This window comes from Manacus candei, unplaced genomic scaffold (genome assembly GCF_025592945.1).
Source record: "Manacus candei isolate 608988 ecotype Guabito, Panama unplaced genomic scaffold, ASM2559294v1 h1tg000005l, whole genome shotgun sequence".
NCBI classification, from domain to species: Eukaryota; Metazoa; Chordata; class Aves; order Passeriformes; family Pipridae; genus Manacus; species Manacus candei.
Window position 1 is genome coordinate 9,560,653 of NW_026138053.1, and position 17,474 is coordinate 9,578,126.

Here is a 17,474-nt window from a genome sequence, read left to right on the forward strand (position 1 = left end):
ACAACAAAAAACCAACAACAAAAACAGTTTAAAGAAAGGAAAAAAAAGAAGGCGGAGCGCTGCCTTTGCGGAACACTCTCCCGGCCGATCCAACACGCACCGGTCCGTGTCCCCAGCCCGTGTCCGGGGGGCACCGCGGCCTCCGGGGCGGGGCTGGCGCGGGGGGCCCGGCCCGGCCCCCGCCCGCAGCGCGGCGGCCCCAGACACCTCCTCCCTCCCTCCCTCCTTCCCTCCTTCCCTCCCTCTGCCCGCGGCGCCTCCGCTCCGGCCCCGCCGCTCCCGCTCCTCCTCCGCGCCGCACTTTGCGTCTCTCCTCGGCCGCCGCCGCCGCTCGCAGCCGGGCCGTGTGTGCGGGGCCGTGTCCGCGGAGCGCGGTGTGTGCGGGGCCGTGTGCGCGGGGTCCGCCCGCCCGCCGTGCCCTGCATGGCCGCCCCGCAGCGCTGAGCCGGGGAAGGCGGTGCCGGCGGCGTTCCCGCGGCGCTCCCGCGGCTCTCCCGCAGCATGGCGCGGGGCGGCGGGCGGCTGCAGCCCCGGGCCGCCGCTGCTGCCCCGGGCAGGGGGGGCCGGGGGCCGCTCGGCCTCCTGTGCCTGGCGCTGCTGGGCGCGCTGGGCGCCGCCGAGGCGGAGTTCTCCATCCTGGACGAGGCGCAAGTCCTGGCCAGCCAGATGAGGAAACTCGCCACCGAGGAGCTGAGGGTCGTCACCATGCAGGTATGGCCCGACCCGGCAGGCGGCTCGCCTGGTTTTCCCCCCTTCCTTCCCTCCCTCCCTCCCTCCTGCACACGCTCTTCCCGATTCCTGCCTTGCCGTTTCTCTCTCCATTCCTTTCTTTCTTTTCTCCCCCCCCCCACTCCGCCAGTTCTTTTCTTCTTCGCAAACTTTCCCTCCCCCCTGCGCGGGCTGCTCCTTTCCCCCTGGCCCTGCTCCCCCCCGAGCCCGGCTTTCCCAGCCCTGGCTTCCCCGAGCCCGGCTTCCGTCAGCCCGGCTTCCCTCGGCCCCGTCTCCTCCCAGCCCGGCTTCCCCGAGCCCGGCTTCCCCCAGCCCTGCTCCTGCGGCTCCCACAGCCCGGCTTCCCGGCCCGCAGAGCCGCCCGGCCGAAGGGGAGCGGGGCTGGAGGGACGGGGCCGCGGACAGGCTCGTGTGTTATTTGCAGTTTACACAATAGAAACGGCAAAAATCGCCCCCCCGCAGCCCCGGAGGAGTCCGAGCCCGGCTTGGGGCTGAGCCGCCTCCCGGCCGCGCATCCCGCGGGCAGCTCGGGGAGCCGTGTCCTGCCCAAGAGCTCTGAGCTTCCCGGCCCAAGAGTACGCCCGATAAGTTTATTTAGATGCTGAATTCGCGCCTGAGGCTGGGGGAATGCGGTGTCGAGGAGCTTTTTGTTGTTTCTGGGGTGTTCTGTGAGGGGCTGGTGGGATTTGCGGGGAGTGCTGGTACCTGCGGTACAGCAGCGGCTGCCCACCCTCTCCGAGGGGGGAAAAGTGAAATCGGATCCCAGGCAGCTTTCAGGGGAAGGTATGGTCAGTAGCAAATGCAGTTTTAAAAGCCTCCCAAATTGAAAAGGAGACACTTTCATAGGATCAGCGGGGGTCTCTACCCAAATGGCCTTTTATCTTCTCTAAACTGGCTGCATTCTCTCACCTCTGGACCATCATTGTGCTGGGCGGCCTCCTAGGGCTCGTTTTGTCCTGGGAAACACTGAGCTGTCTCTTGTCCTTGATGCTAAGAAGACAGGGATTTAAATGACTTCACTTAACAAGGTACATTATTGATGTACTGAATTCAAGGAAGTCACTTTTTTCCCCCCTCTGCCGTGCATATACATGTATGTATTTCCTCTCAAAAGATATAAGCATAATCCTTTGCTTTGGTGGAGTCTCTGTTAATGCAAATCAAGTCAGTATAATTGCATTGCTAAATCTGTTTCTGGTGTTAAAAAAAAATCTAATATGATCATCTCAGCACATATTGTCTTTAAAAAAGCCACTTGTAAAAATATACCTTGTTACTGTGCTTTGATACACAAGCTGACTTTAGGATGAGCCAGGTTTTCTTTCCTAGAATTGTACCAGTGATCCAAGTTTGGGAACAATCTGGATGCCAGTGCACGGGGATGCAAATAATGTTAAAACTGTGTTTACCATTAGCTGGATATTTAGGGCCCCAAAGAAATTTCATGTGGTGAAACTGGTAGTTAAACCCCTTTTCATACTGAGCTCTATTTTTATGTGCTTCATATTTTGGCTGTCTGAACTCCCATCACGCTAATGCACAGCCTGTCCTTTGCTCCCCCCTGGAACATTATTACAGCTGTTTAAGATTAAAAACCAGTGGGAACAAATCTCCCCTGATTTTAGAAGCTTCTTTGCTGACCTCCTACAGTAGAACAAAAAATGTTATGATACATGTCACTGCAGCCCTTAAAAGCACTGGATTTTAAGGCAGAAATTTCCTAAGCCTGCCCAGCAGGGCTAGGTGTAGCTAGCACAGAATTCCCCTTTTTCCCACTTGTTCAGGGCTGTTGGTGAGTGGTGGTGGCCTGGGGGGCACCTGGTGCCGGGTGGTGGGTTACCTGTGCTGCTGGCACAGTGGGGATGCTCAGCATGTCATGATGGGGCAGAAGGGAGGGGTGTGGGATTTTGGAAGGAGAGCAAGGGCACTTTTGGGCTTTACCTAGATGTAAATCCAAGGATGTTTTCCTAGGTTTAGGGGGTAACGTGGGGGCAGGGCCCAAATGAGGATCTAGTGAGAGGAAGTTGCAGTAGCGAGAGGGAGGGTTGGTGTCCAGCCATTAGTGAGCTGCGGTTTTATTTAGCTTCATAAATTGTAGAGGAGGAAGCAGCAGAATTTAATGCTTCCCTTTCGTGCTCTTTTCATGCTTTGGTCCTTGCCAGTTGTGGCTCCCACATCTGCACATCCTGGTAATAGGCAGGAGGTGGTGTCACCAACGTAACCGTGGGAAAGGGAAACGGAGGAAGGATAGGTCTGAGCCAGAGGTGGGCAGGAAGCATCCAATGAGTGCAGGAGCAGGTGGAAATGCTTAAATAGAGTGAAGGTGGGAGGTTGGTTGGGGTGTGTTTTGAATCTGGAAAAAGAGGGAAATGTGGACGGAGCCTCCAGAAGCGCAGGAAGGGAGGATGAGGTGGAGTTTCCAGTTTGGACACTAGAGGAGCAAGTGGAAGAGGTAAGAGGAGAACCATGGAATCTGTGAGCCTTAAATGCCTGTGAAATGGGGCAGGGAGTAATGACCATGGAAGTTGTGAAATAGAAAATAGATTAGATTTCTGCAGGAGCCGTCAGTGCTATAAATGAGATCCATCCCCTCTGTGCAGTGTCTACTTCCTGCAATATATTCTTCTTTGACCAGTGCTTCATGTAATTAGTCCAACAGCAATAAGGACTTAGTGTTTCAAGTAAAATCTCATTATTTTTCATTGTTGGGAGGAGTGAAGTACATGTACATCTGTGCTGTAACAGGCTGAAGCTACAGGAAGACTGAGGATGAGAGAGGTTTCTGGTGCCCGCCAGCATCAGTCTGACAGTTGATTTTGGCACTCACACCACTGCTTTCTGTTTACAGGGACTTGCATGAGTGTGGTATCTGACTGTTACCTTTTAAGTAGTGCTTTGTTTTCTTGCCCACAGAAGTGCTCTGATTTAATTTATAAATTTGTTCCTTGAATGGTACTGCACAGAGCAGCTGGTAATGTCTAGGTGACAACTCATGAGTTACATCATTTGCTGAATGTGTTGTATAGCAGCTTAACAGTTTCTTATTTAAATTTCCAATTAGAATATGCATATTTGTACCACACAGAGTCTTCACTTAGTGAGGACACATGTTGGGTGCTGCAGTGTGTGGTGGGTTCCTGGGTGTCTGTGTGTTACCATTCTGGGTGTTATTTCTCCAGGAGTGGTTAAACACAGAAAGTTTATTGATTGTCTGACTTCCTCTGTTGCAGTGATTAATCATTGTTCCCGCTCTGTTTGACAGTTCTACCAAATCCCCAGTTAATGATATTTCTGTGTCTTAATATCACCAATTATTTCCTTTCATGCATCAGGGTACATACAGATGCTTTTGTGGGTTTTTGCCAGAAGCAGTCTCACCACAATCTCTTCCTCTTCCCTCTTCCTCCTGTGGGACAGAGCATGCAGGAGAAGCTGCTGGTTCATGGGTTGTGCTGCACCTACAGCCACCTCTAACCGTTACCTTCTTTTTTCGGTAGCTAAAGCACTTGCTGACAGCATCCATATCATTCCAGGGAACACCTTCTGGCAGCAGGCTGCATCCTTGGGATGCAGCATGCAATCACACCTCCTCTTGCCAGCCTGAGCTGCTGTATTCCTTGTCATTCCTCAGTAGGAATGTAGTCACATCTCAAATAGCCCATGGCATCACTTGCCAAGGGCTGGAGCTTGGTCAACGAGCAGCTCTAGTGACAGTCCTGGAATGTGTTCTCCTGGGCAGAGCTGACACACTGCACCAATTAAAAGTTAAGTGTCCTTTTATACTAAAATTATAACTAAATTGGTGGTTGTGGTGTGACCTGATCTGCCAGTGGAGTTTCACCATCCCTGTTACCTGTCTGATCCTGGCCTCTCTGACCTGGGTGGAATTACAGAGCAAGCTGTTGGTTGAAACAACTGAAATTCTTTAGTCGGGAGACAAAGGCAGGAAAAGAATAAATCAGAACTTTTGTGAGTGTTTTGTTTGTTTTTTGGCAAGGTTTACCCTCTAAATCTGCACGGGGTGCCCAAGGTGAGGACTGTTTTTGGATAGTGAGGGGCAGGGTAATGTTTCCATCTCCAAAACAGGGATATAATACTTGCAGCCAGAGTTGAAAGGATTAAGAAATGCTTTGAAGATGAAAAGCATTAAGTGCCTCTATAACTTTCAAAATGCTTGTTGATGTTTCTGTCCAGATAGTAACAAAAGTTGTAGGCCCAGAGGGCCTTGAATATTTTTGAAGGCAGCTCTGCCATCTTAATCCTTTACCGAGAAGGAAACATGTTTTCTCATTGTTACTGATCTTGGAGGTTGGAATAAAAAAAAAGAAAAGGCATTTTAAATCTGAAAAACAGCAGTTTGCTGGTAATTTTTTCCCTGTATTTCTTAATATTAATACTTTGTATATTAATACTATATATACTATAATAATACATCAGGTGACGTAGTGATGTGTAAAATAACAACCAGCTTAGTACAGACTTCTGGTTGATTGGCAAGCATATTATTTATTTATTTATCTTACTAACTGTTTGTCTGGCCATATGTTTTTCAAGAAGAACAGATTGTGCATGACAGGGAGATGGGGACATATCCAGAGGTTTATATGGGGTGAAAAATCCACGTTCTTTGAAGATTTCAGGGTGATGGCAAAGAGTTGCAGTCACCAGAACTGTCCATTTATTTAATCCCTTTGCAGATGAACACTGACAGAATACAGTGTTATTTATTTTTTCTAATGGGATGGTTTTCTGGCTAATGACAGTGGATTTAATACTTAGAAGAGTTAAATCCCACTTGAGTTAAATCCCATTGAAATGCCAGAACCATAGTTCTCCATCTCCAAAATCAAGGGTTTCACACAATTCCCCACTTATTTATATGGATATTTATAAATAAATCCATTGGTGACTGTGAGGTACTTTCACAGCAAGTGATGTAAAGCACTGGGTATGAAACCTGGACCTTGTGCACCCTCAGCCAAATCATAGCACAAAAAAATATTTCCCTTCTTTTTCCCTATTATTTCCAGCTTGTTCCCAGCTTGTGAAGCTGAAATACAATAGAAAAATATAAGTAAAGAGTGCTGGTAAGTGTTTGGCTATACCTTTTTAGTTTTTTTAAATATTATTTGGCAGTAATATGTGCTTTAGTAATAATTACAGAGCAGGAACCAGCAGAGTAAAACCTCATCTGTTTTCCATGATTATGTCTTAGTTTGAATCCAGCTTCAGCAGCTTTATCCGAGGCCTTCTGAAAGCTCAAGACTGCAGCAGTTTTTCATCCTTTTCCACGTGGATTCCTTTTTTTTCTGGCATGAAACATTTCAAAGAGGCAGCGAGAGGTCCTGGTGGAAGGGCAGCGGGAATGGGAGAGCCAATCTGAATTTTTAATTAGGCTTTGAGCTGTTCCTTCAAAGTGTGAGGACATCCTTAGTAATGTACGTCTTGTTGCATCAGCAGAGCCTGACATTTCACTTCAAACAGGGAAAATGCAGCTGTCCTGGGCAGATAAAAGTTGCTGAGAGTGGAGCAGCAAGGTGGGTTGGCAGATAATTAGTTGTCCCTTGCTCTGCCTTTCCTAAGAATCCTACCAGTCCTGGCGTGGGCTGGAGGGGTTTTAGCAGCAAGAAATCCAAGGACGCTGGGAAGTGATTGGGAATCTCTCAGCTGTGGCAGGGCTGATAACACGTGTGTTAAGAAGGCACAAAAGTAAATACAGCGTGTGTTAGCTCATTTTTCTTGGCTTAATTCAGCAGAGGAGGAATGGTTAGAGGGGATCTGAGCACAGCAGAGAAGCTGCTCTGCTGCCATTGCCTGGCAAGGGGAGAAAAAGCCTTGCTGTCAAATACTATCAAGAGCTTCATCTTTCAGACAGAAAGGCACAATGTGTTTGAGATGGAAAAAAATGTGAAGTAAAAGATTCGTGTGTGTGTTTCCCAGTGATTCTTTTATATCCATATAATAAAAGGGAGTATTAAGTATAAACAGATTTTTTTGTTGTTATATAACAGTTGGTGGGTTTTGCTTGTCAATTATGGGTGAAAAATTGGCCCAGAAATGCTTGGACCCTTGGCAGTTCAGTACCCTCATGTGTGGAAATGCCCAGCTATAAGGAAATACCCCAAATTTTTGTATTTCCATTGTCAGGGCACTCCACAAATTGAACTGGGGTAGGGCTACCCAAGCATGAGCCTGGCTCTGTGTGAATCCTGGAATAGCTCTGAGCTTGTGGGGGCTTTGCTGGGAACTTTAACAAGGGTTGGATAATGTCCCAGGAATTATTTATTTGTATGTAGTTGAATGGAAAAATACTAATTTTTTTTGTTGTTTTTTTTTGTTTTTTTTTCTGTACATGGATAATATAACTTAATAATTGAAATGTAAGTAACTTATCTGATGTGTCAGCCTTTGTTTTGTATGTCAAAATTTTTGCTGAGTTTTTGACTACTACCTCCTGTATCATAGGCCTAATGCAGAATGAGTGTAAAACCATAAAGTACAGAGGGCCTGCATTCCCATCATTTTCCTGTACTTTATTGTTGTTCAATAACATGGTGTGTTAATGAAATCTGAAAGGATATCCTTGTGCTCTCTTTTCCATGGAAAACAGAGTTTAATAGCGTTAGTACTTACCCAGTATTTGTTGTGAAGACTTGCCTTTCTGACATAGAATTAAGCCAAGTCATGGCCTGAATCTTGTGCTATGCATCCTTCCCTGTACAGAAATCTGTACAATTTCTGTACAATAGTTTGTCTAATTTAGCAGGGAAAATCTGTGTTGACTTTTGAAATAATCATGGTGCCACAAATCAGTAACACTCATTTCCAACCCCATGAAAAGTGTTAATGAAATCACTTTTATCAACGGCCTTTAAGGTCTCTGTAGAGTCTCCCAAGTGATTTTGCAAAAGTATATTTGAACAATTACAGTAATTAGTAAAAGCAAACTATTCCATCTCCCCTTACCAGCTTCCCAGCCAGAAGCAGCTGATAAAACCAGCTTTTCATGGTGCTGCTGCCCTTTGAGCCCATGGATTTGCACAACTTTGACTGTGTGATTTGAACCAGTAGAGCAGAACACCCCTAACACCTTTTTGATAAAAAACCTATAATTTTCCTTTCAGCATGTCTGCAGAACTGTCTAGCCAATGCTCTCTGTCCAGTTTTGACCTTCCTTTGCACATATTCCTGCGATGCAGTAGGAATTTCTGGCTACACTTAGGATCGTCACAGGTGGGAATGAGGCCAGGGGAAAAAAAAAGCTTTAAAATAGACACATCTGGAAGTTGCCATAAAAAGTTTCTAGAAGCTGGAAAGCCTTAAGCAGAATTTCTTGTGTGTTCACCCTGGTGGGGTTATAAGAGTATTTGTTTGCCGTTTTTTGTGGATTTCAGACCAAATTACATGTGAAGATAAGTTCAGCTTGACAGAGATGATGTGATGGTACCACACCAAAGGGCTGAGGTGCTACCACAACCTCTCTGACTCAGTCCCTGCTTCTCCTCCTTTCAGCTAAGGGAGAATTAGAAACATTTCCTCTTTGGCTGTGCTTTCACCTCAAAAGTGTTATCAAACAAAACCTGGGGAGGTGTTTGTGGTGATGGGGAGAAGGGACAGACTCCCAAAAATAGCTATGGTAGGAGCCTGTTGGCCTGACCAGGCTCTGAACCAAGGTCACAAAGGGCTTACCAGCCCTTGGGAAGACCATATGGAGAGCCAGGAGGTCTTTTATTTGCTGGAAAAAAAAGGAACCCCAAATTGTGTGGACCAGGAGTGCAAGGGTAGGATTTGACAGTGAAATGAATGGCAAGGTAGCAAGAGATCTTGGGTTTAACCAAATCAGAGCACTCTGCAGCAGCTCTTTCCCAGCAGCTGTGCCACCACGAGGATCAGCTGTGTGATCCCTGTGTGCTGGTGGTTATTCTCTGTCCTTCCCCTGTGCCACGTAACGGTGGATGGATGCGAAAACTGGTTGGACAGTGCTACGGCCACAGGGAGAGGTTTCCAGCTGCATCCAGATGATGGTGTAGCCAGGGACCATTCCATGGCTGCTCTGTATCAGGTAGTACTGCAGCATGGGATGGATCAGCTCCCTGATCCCAAAACCTGGCTGCTTTGTGAACAGGAAAAAGCCCAAGTCCTCAGCATGGACTGGTCATGTTTGACTTGCTACTAGGAAGAGAAAAATGAGTTATGGGATGAATTTTGGGCTGAAGTGGATGCTGAAATGGTGTATGTGTTGGCAGGTGTCAGGTGAGGAGCCCTTTTTGGGAATACTCTACAACAGGCTCTGTGATATGGCTACAGAATTGTGCACTTTGTGGGGGCAAAATCAAGTTTGCCTGAAGTGTGTTTGCTTTCAGTGGTAGCCTGTCCATTGCAAATCAACATGTGGGAAAATGCTGATGGAAGATTGGTAGAGAAGGAAATCACATCCAGGATATTTTTATTGCCTCCTTCATGGTCAGTGAACAAACATGTTATTTTTCATCTTTTTTTTTTTTTTTCTGGTACGGGACTTTTAACTTTTGATTCTGGAGAAGTAAACACTGTTTGGAGGATAAGAAAGAAGCAGGATCTCTCATCATTGCAAGGAGTGTAAAAGGAAGGGGAAAATTCACTTCAACTCCATGGATCCTAAATTGCAGTTCATGTTTTGTCAGTGCTGGAGGCTGAAGCCAGTGTTTGATCTGCAGGTTCAGTTCCCAGTTGCCAACAGCTGATGTGGTCAAACCCTCATGGACCAGTGTATTCTAGAGAGGCCAAACCAACATCTTGGAGACACAATTTTTGTGTTGTATGGAAGGATAAAATAGAAGGATTTGTAATGTGGGAATAATACATTTAGCAGGTTTAACAATGAAAGGATATTTAATTTAAATATGGTGTAGGTGGTTCAACTTCCTTGGGCACATTTTTTCTGTAATATGAATTTCATAGTTCTCTTCCGTTCCTTTTGCCCGTGGCTCTCCAGCACTGCCAGGTGTGATGTGGGATTTATTCCCTTGGTCTGGCTTGGTGGAGTTCAGCTACAGAAAAAAGTTTACAGGGAAAACTGGTGCAGGCAGGAAGACAGGGATAAGTACTGGGGATGGTTGTGTGTCACATTATGCAGCAGTGGTCAGGAGTCTGTTTTTAAACCGTAAATTCCAGTCTTTGATCTGTTCCATTAAAACTAGAAAATGTTATTCCTGGATACACAGTCTCTTGTGTCTTCCTTGTAGGAGGAAAAAAAAGGGAAAGAAATTAATACTCAAATATGTTGCAGGAGGAGGATGAAAATTGCAAACTTCTCGAATTTCTTTAGCTTTTGATGAACTTCATCAAGGTTGAGGTTGCAGATACAAAGCTAAGGGCACTTAAGTAGCCAACCTTCTCTTGTGAGTAATTTGGGAAAACATGAAGTCTTATTTTGCATTTTTTTTATTTTTGACTGAAATGTAACTATAATTTTAAATTATAAAATTCTGGCTTTTCCTTTTGAATTCTGCTGCTGATCTATTTTGTGTAGTCCTAGATCATTTCAGTAGCTGCTCTGAGGGATGTGCTTGATGCTCTTAAAGTTGTTAAATTCAGTTAGTTGCTAATCCAGCTGTTCTTGGAAGAGGAAGCTCTGCTGTGCTGAACTCATGCTGGGAACAAGGATTTTATACCAAAAGTTGTGTTTGGTTTCTAAAATTCTATATACTGACATACTGATAATACTGTATTTTCATTAAAACTACTGGATGCAAAGCCAAAATTAAAATAACCCCAACATAATCATGATAAGAGATAAATGGCTGGTCATTTCTAATAAACAAGTTGTTTCTGTTTGGTAAGAAATTGAATCTAATGAATTTTAAAGTATTGATTCACCGTGACGTCCCGTAAATATAATTTTGCCTCCTCCTTTTTATTTATGTATTTATTCAGCAAGTGGTTGACTGTAAGTCTAGAAATACATTTTAAAAAAATATGTTCTGGTAATTGCAACCTCAGACTTTGAAATGCTGCTTTTTCCTACATATCCAAGAATAGAAACTCGGCCTCCAAAAATAAATGAAACCCAACATCCATTGCCATGGTTTTCAGTGCTTGAAATGGTGGATTTCTCTTTGAGGAGCAGAGGTGCAGCAGCTATTTTGGGAAGGGAAGATGTGGAGTCAGGATGAAATGAGTGTAGACCTGCTCTGTGAGGGCTCATCTGAAACATAAGACATGCTGGGTGTGCTCTCTGCTCCGTGTGAGTCGTCTGGACAATTTAATAGAGCTGAAAATTCATGATAAAGAAGAGGAAAACATAAGTAGCTATAAAGAGATAATAGTAATTAAAAAAATTAGTAAGAAATGCATTAATTTGGGATTCTTTGAAAATGTACTGAAAGCTGTTGTCCTTGATGTGCATTTAGTGTGGGTGAATACAGTGTAGGTCAGGCTCATTCCAGGCCCTTACCTGTTTTTTTTAATCCACAAAAAATGTTACTGCATGTTCAAGGCCTTTGACCCCAAACCTTGACTCGTTGGGAAGCACAGGGAATTCCTGTGAAGTTGTACTTCAAACTCTCTTGTGGAGACCAAAGGTGCAGCAGAGCTGGATTTCTGCTACCTTCCCACACCCTTCCACCATTTACTGGCCTGTAGTTTGCTTGTTTTTTGTAATTTTTGCCATTCCCTGCCTCCTGGCTTTCCAGTACCATCAGTGTCCCAGAGACTATTTCAGCACTGGCTGAGCACTCGGTCCCACTCTGCATGACATGTGTGGGGCTGAGGTGGTTTGTTGGCAGCTCTGGTGTGGCAGGTGGCCACAACTCTCTGATCAGCACAAGAAATGGCATGGTTGTAACATCCCCTGAAATTTTGATGGAAGATATCCCAGAGAGACTTTTGTCAAGGACATGGAGTGATAGGAGAAGGGGGAATGGCTTTAAACTGATAGAGGGCAAGGTTAAATGGGATATTGGGAAGGAATTCTTGGCTGTGAGGGTGGTAAGGGCCTGGCACAGGTTGCCCAGAAGTTGTGGCTGCTCCATCCCTGGAAGTGTCTAAGGCCAGGTTGGATGGGGCTTGGACCAAACTGGGATAATGGAAGGTGTCCTGCCCATGGCAGGGTGAGGAATGAGATGAGCTTTAAGGTCCCTTCCAACCCAAACCATTCCATGATTCTCTGTGCCTGGCAGGGAGCTGGATGGGCTCCTAAGGCTGTGAGTGTGTAGACCTGAGGATCTGCAGAGCCTGGTCTGCATGACAAAACCCAGCAGTTTTGCAACCTTCCACTCTTACTCTGTGTCCAGGAGGAACTGGATTGGAGTTTTGCCACTGCTGCTGGGAGACGACATTTCATTTTGATCCTGAAAATAGATTTGCAGCCTTTCTGGGATTCTTGCTTAGAAATGAAGTTAGAGCCAGTGTTAGCATCGGCCCCAAAGTCCAAAAATATATTTAAAGTATGGAAGGCTTGCTATAGCAAGTCTGTGGCTGCAGTGTGGCTTGATCCAGCCCCTGCAGAGGCCGGAATGCAAAGCTGGCCCACAGCCATACAGACGATGGGGAGGATTGTCAACTTGTGGCCTTGCTTTGATGACGCAGAAAGAGAAAAGACAGATTCTTTTTTTTTTTTTTTAATTTTTTTTGCCTTTTGGTGGACAGAAAATAACTTTCACAGGGCTGGCAGGAATCTATATCTACCTTAGTTATTCAAAATCTCAGGAGATGCTGAGCCCCTGTGGGCAAAAGAAAAGAGAGGGAAAAGATGGAGGAGGAGGATAAAGTGGCTATTTACTGCTTTGGTGTTGATAAGAGCAGGAGCAATGCTCAGGAATGGCAGCTTACCTGTTCATCCTGATGGCACAGTGAAAGAGCAGGATCTGCTCTATTATTTTTATTTTTTTTTTTAACTTTCCCATTTCCAACCCACCAGAGCAGCGATGCCACTCTGCTCTGAGAGATGTTTGGTGCGGGAACACTGTCAGGGCTTGAATCATCCTTTCTGTTTATCCCTCTACAGTGCTGAAGGCAGACTGGTCATGGCCTGAGGTGCCTGTGTGTCACCAAATAAAGAAATTAAAGCATTAAAAAATAGAAAATACACCTTCAGCTGCTGTTGTGGGTACCAGGCCTTGGAGTGTTACTGCAGAGGAGCTGTGAAACATTCCCAGCTACTCATTTCAAACCCCAGTTTTCTAGTAATAGACTTAAAAATCTCATTGTGTAGTTGAGTTAGTGACTGAGTCTTCACTTTATAATCTCTTTATAAAATGTATGCACATTACCAGGACGTATTTAATAGACACACTGCCCCCATGAAAGGGAGCTTTGTGGGACGAGCCTTTTGTGCCTTTCTGGATCTCTCAGCAATTCCTGCGGAGCTTCCCAAGTCTGGCTGACACCGAGTGGCAGAGGAAAAGACCTTCTCCTTTCAGCTTGAGTGGAGAATAATGGGGAGCACGATGGGAGAGGGGGAGGGACCCTGCTCTGCTGTGGGCACACACCAGCCCAGCATTGAACACTCCAGTTCCTCCTGCCCCCAGCTGGGGCTTTGCATTTCCAATGACCTCGGGGCTTCTCAGGAAGCACAACTGGGTTTGTGGCAACAACAGGACCCCGAGACCACTCTTCTCAGCCCAGGTTGTAACTTTATTTCTAGTTTAGGCTGCAGATTTGTCTGTAGTGGCCGCTTACCACAGCAGCATTTTTTAATTTATTATTTTTTAAATTGAGATCTGATGTTGTCTTTCATCTTCTACTTAACCTCTCAGCTAGATTTTGGTGTGCTTTCTTCCTGTCTGTGGTTCTTAGTGGCAAAAAAGGTTTTCATTCTCAGAACTGAGGCTGCAAGGTCGTGGATGTGTTCAATTTGACCTGGCAATCATCTTCACAAGAACAAGAATCTAGAGGACATATATTTAATTTTCCATTAGCAAAAAGAGTTAAACCTCAACAAAAAAAAAAATCCCGGAGTTCTCTGATAAAGCCATCTTTTGCAGTTGCTGCTAATTCATCTAGTGCTCTGTGGGGTTACAAGCAGAAAAAGCTTCACCTCCTGCAAAGATGCCAGAAGATGTATTCCAGTTTGGAAACCGTGGAGTAAAGATGAAGTAAGGGAAGATAACTAATTAAAAAAAAAAAAGCCACACATTTAATTAGGATTACAAATTGGATAGATGTGAGTCCTTTGGAGTAGGGTTTCTAATTTGGTCAGATCATAGAATCACTGAATCATTAAGGTTGGAAAAACCCTCCCAGACCATCGAGTCCAGCCTGTGCCCGATCCCCACTGTGTCAGCCAGCCCAGAGCACTGAGTGCCACATCCAGTCCTTCCTTGGACACCTTCAGGGATGGGGACTCCACCACCTCCCTGGGCAGCCCTTTCTAATGTCTAATCACACTCCCAGTGAAGAAATTCCTCCTGATTTCCCGTCTAACCCCCCGGGTCTATCCCTGGTGGGAAAGGTGGTTGTGCTCTGTGTATTATTCCATGCTGGTTGCTGTGCAAATGCTGCTCACGTATTCCTAAGAAAGCATCCAGGTGAGGAAGAGCTCGGAGCTGCTGGTGGTTGGGAACCTCCAGACAGATGTGTAGCTCACCTCTGCTCCTTGCCTTGGACACAGTTGCCTGTCTGATCCTGGGTGTGTGCTGATGGTTTTCCAGCTGCTGTCACAGCTGGAGACTCCACCATATCAAGAAAGAGCAAATCAATCTGTCTGGCTTGAGTGGAGCTTCTGCAGGTTCCCCAAGGGTAAAGCAGTTGGTTGTGGGGTGGCTGAGGGTGAAAGCTGAGGGCTGGGCTACACTCAGGTACCTTCAAAGGGGTGTGAAGGAAATTAAATTGGAAAATGCTGCCAGAGGAACATCATGCCCAAAGTTAGAGTGAAACAGGTGAAAGGCAGGGGTATGGGCTCTGTGTGCTTTTCTTGTTTCGGGATAAAACAAGATATTTTGCATAGATGTCATTAGTCTGATTGAGAATTTCAGCTTAAGAATTGAGAAAAGCTTTTTGAGCCAAATCAACACCATTTTGCCAACAGCCCCAGCATGAGCTTGTAGCATTTCTGTGTTTAAAACCAAATTAAGCCCTTTCTAGGTGTGCTTGTAAAGGGATGTGTTCGAGGTACTGCACATTTTCCTCCATCTCCCCTCAGCAAAAAGAAAGCTCTCACAGAAAGTGATATCCTTGATTTAATTCCTCTCGAATTGTATCTGTCTTTCCCTGTTTACCCCCCATTGCCTCTGTGTTTAATAAAATGGATTAGTTGGGTATATGTGCAGCCTTCTGGTATCTTTTCCCCTCCCTCTTTTTTTTCATCAAAACAGAAGAAAATCTGGCAAAGGAGTAAGGCTTTCTTAAGTAATTGAGAGATTTTTATTTCTTTTTAATTACCTTTATTTATGACTCATCTTAAGGATAAAAGCTCCCTGGTTTGTGAACTTTCCCAGTTTCATTTGTTTTTAAAGTTTTGAGTACTATCTTTGGTTCATTAGCTAGAATGAACTTGGAAATTCTAAGAGGTAGAGGGTTAATTTAAAAGGAAGTAGGGATTTGTGTCCTGCAGGGTTCAGAAACGAGATGGCAGCACTGGAATCAGAAAATAGCCATTTTTCCCCATGATGTGGATCTACTGAAATTGGCAGTTTTCTACCACAGAGTGTCCCTTTCCCACATTTCTCCTGATTACAGTTCCTCCAAGCCATGCTGTTAATAAAACGAGCAGTTGTAACTCATTTATTATATATCTAAATTAATAAAGTAGTCCATTTTATTGTTCCAGCACTGCAAATCCCACCTTTCAGTGACCTTTCCATGCCCACGGGCTCATGGCACAAACGTGATGTTTGTTACCTGTAACCTCAGGCAACTGGTTGAAATTTGTAATTTTTGTGCATTTGGTGTCTTTCATGAGGTTTTTAGTGGTTTTACCGGTGAAGTGCAACTCTTCTGTAACAGTGAAATTCAGTGAGCTTTGAACTGTGGACTTTGAGCTGTGAAAGCAAGAGGGAATTGAGGTTGCTGGTTTTTTAAAGGAGGTATTTGGGGTAGATAAAGCATCTGAAACTCAGTGGTTTGATAACAATCTCCTATATAATTATCTAATGCTTTTGTATCCTACTTGCTTAGTGAAATACTTAGAGAAACACATCGTGGTAGTACTGTGCGCTGATTTTTTTTTTAATAATTCTTCATTATTTCACTGCATATTTGCTGCAGGTTTTGTGTTCTGCACATGATTTTGAGTTTTTTAGGAGAGAGTTAGTTGCACATTGAATTGATAGTCAGGTTCCTACTTGGTCAGATGAAGATTTCTCCTGAGGAATAATGTAATTTTCCTTTTCACATAGCTATTGCGTGTTCTGCAGGCTGGGATAACAAATACTCATTTTTTTTTTCAAGAGAAAAAAACCTCACTATTATTGTTATTACTATTTTATTTTTGGTGACTGAAAAACTGAACCAGGAAATGACCCGAGACACAGTTTCCATGACACCCTCTCACTTGAATCCAGTTTTCAAGAAGATGAAAGGCCAAAGCAGTCTTTTGATAGTGAGCAGCTAATTGGGTGGCTGATAGAGGCAGGTTTTTCTCTGGGAAAAAAATAAAGGAGAAAAGAAGTGGAACAGCTGTGTTTTGGTACATGTGTATAATCCCAGATAAAACTCTCCAAGGGCAAGGAAATACAGTAATACCTCAGTGAAAAGAAAATTAAGAATTTTTGGAAGCATAAATGTGGCTTTTTTGGGAAGCTTATGTGTAAAATAAAAATCTACTGGAAGAAGTGCATTAATAAATGATGGATTTGTAAGAGTATTTGGATATTTGTAATATATAATATTTGTTATACAATGTATGTGTAATCTCTGCAATGAACAGACTTCCCAGACATGGCAAAGGGGATAAGTACTTAAATTAAGTAAAATACTTAGCACAAGGACTTTTTTTGATAAATTATTTGAATCTCAGGTCTGTTTGGGATTTGAGGGATAAATCCTGAAGGAATCCTATGAAGTTGAGCTGCAGACTGAGCTGTGACTGCTGAGGGTGCAGTTCCTGAGTTAAGTGGTGGTGTTTGCTTCTTCTCCTGGCTTCATTAGGGTTTTTCTGTCCAGATGAGAAGACAATTGCCTTGTCTAACGTGCTTCTTGCCTCTATTCATGGGTTACCTTTGTTTTCCCCTGAAACTTTGAATACCTGGAAGGGAAAGCTGTAGCAACAGTTTGAGATCACTGCTGTCTTGGGACCTTGTATGCTTTCCATGACCTATTGGTCCTGGAAGTGTTTTCAGCTGATTAGTGCTATTTCCATGCATTGTTTCTTCTTCTAAGGTTTTCGTGCAGAATATGCCATCTAGACTGGCATGATTCAAACTAAGTGAAATAGTTTGGTTTTTAGGTTTAGTAGAGTAGGTTTAGATTAGGTGTTGGGAAAAAATCCTTCCCTGTGAGGGTGGTGAGGCCCTGGCACAGGTTGCCCAGAGAAACTGCAGCTGCCCCATCCCTGGAAGTGTCCAAGGCCAGGTTGGATGGGGCTTGGAGCAACCTGGGCTAGTGGAAGGTGTTCCTGCCCATGGCAGGGGGTGGAATGAGATAAGCTTGAAGATCCCTTCCAACTCAAACCATTCTGAGATTCTATGAATATCAAAGCGAGCCTTTTTTTGGAATGCAAGAGATTAGGATCTCCCTAATGAAACCTAAGCCAACAGTCCCTAAACTTTCACAAAGACTTTGGTGCTTTATGAACCTAAAAATTTGCTGCAGTGCTGCTAAACAAC

General features: G+C 44.7%; 1 protein-coding gene across 2 annotated transcripts in view; it reads left to right on the forward strand.

Annotated features, from left to right (window-relative positions):
- Positions 1 to 229: 229 nt before the first annotated feature.
- Positions 230 to 17,474, forward strand: part of CACHD1 (cache domain containing 1) — a 93,669-nt gene continuing 76,424 nt past the window's right edge. For both annotated transcript variants that reach the window (XM_051797855.1, XM_051797862.1), the window contains exon 1: positions 230 to 711. In XM_051797855.1, the coding sequence (XP_051653815.1) occupies positions 502 to 711 (210 nt within the window). In that variant the 5' untranslated portion in view covers positions 230 to 501. The remainder of the gene's footprint in view (positions 712 to 17,474) is intronic.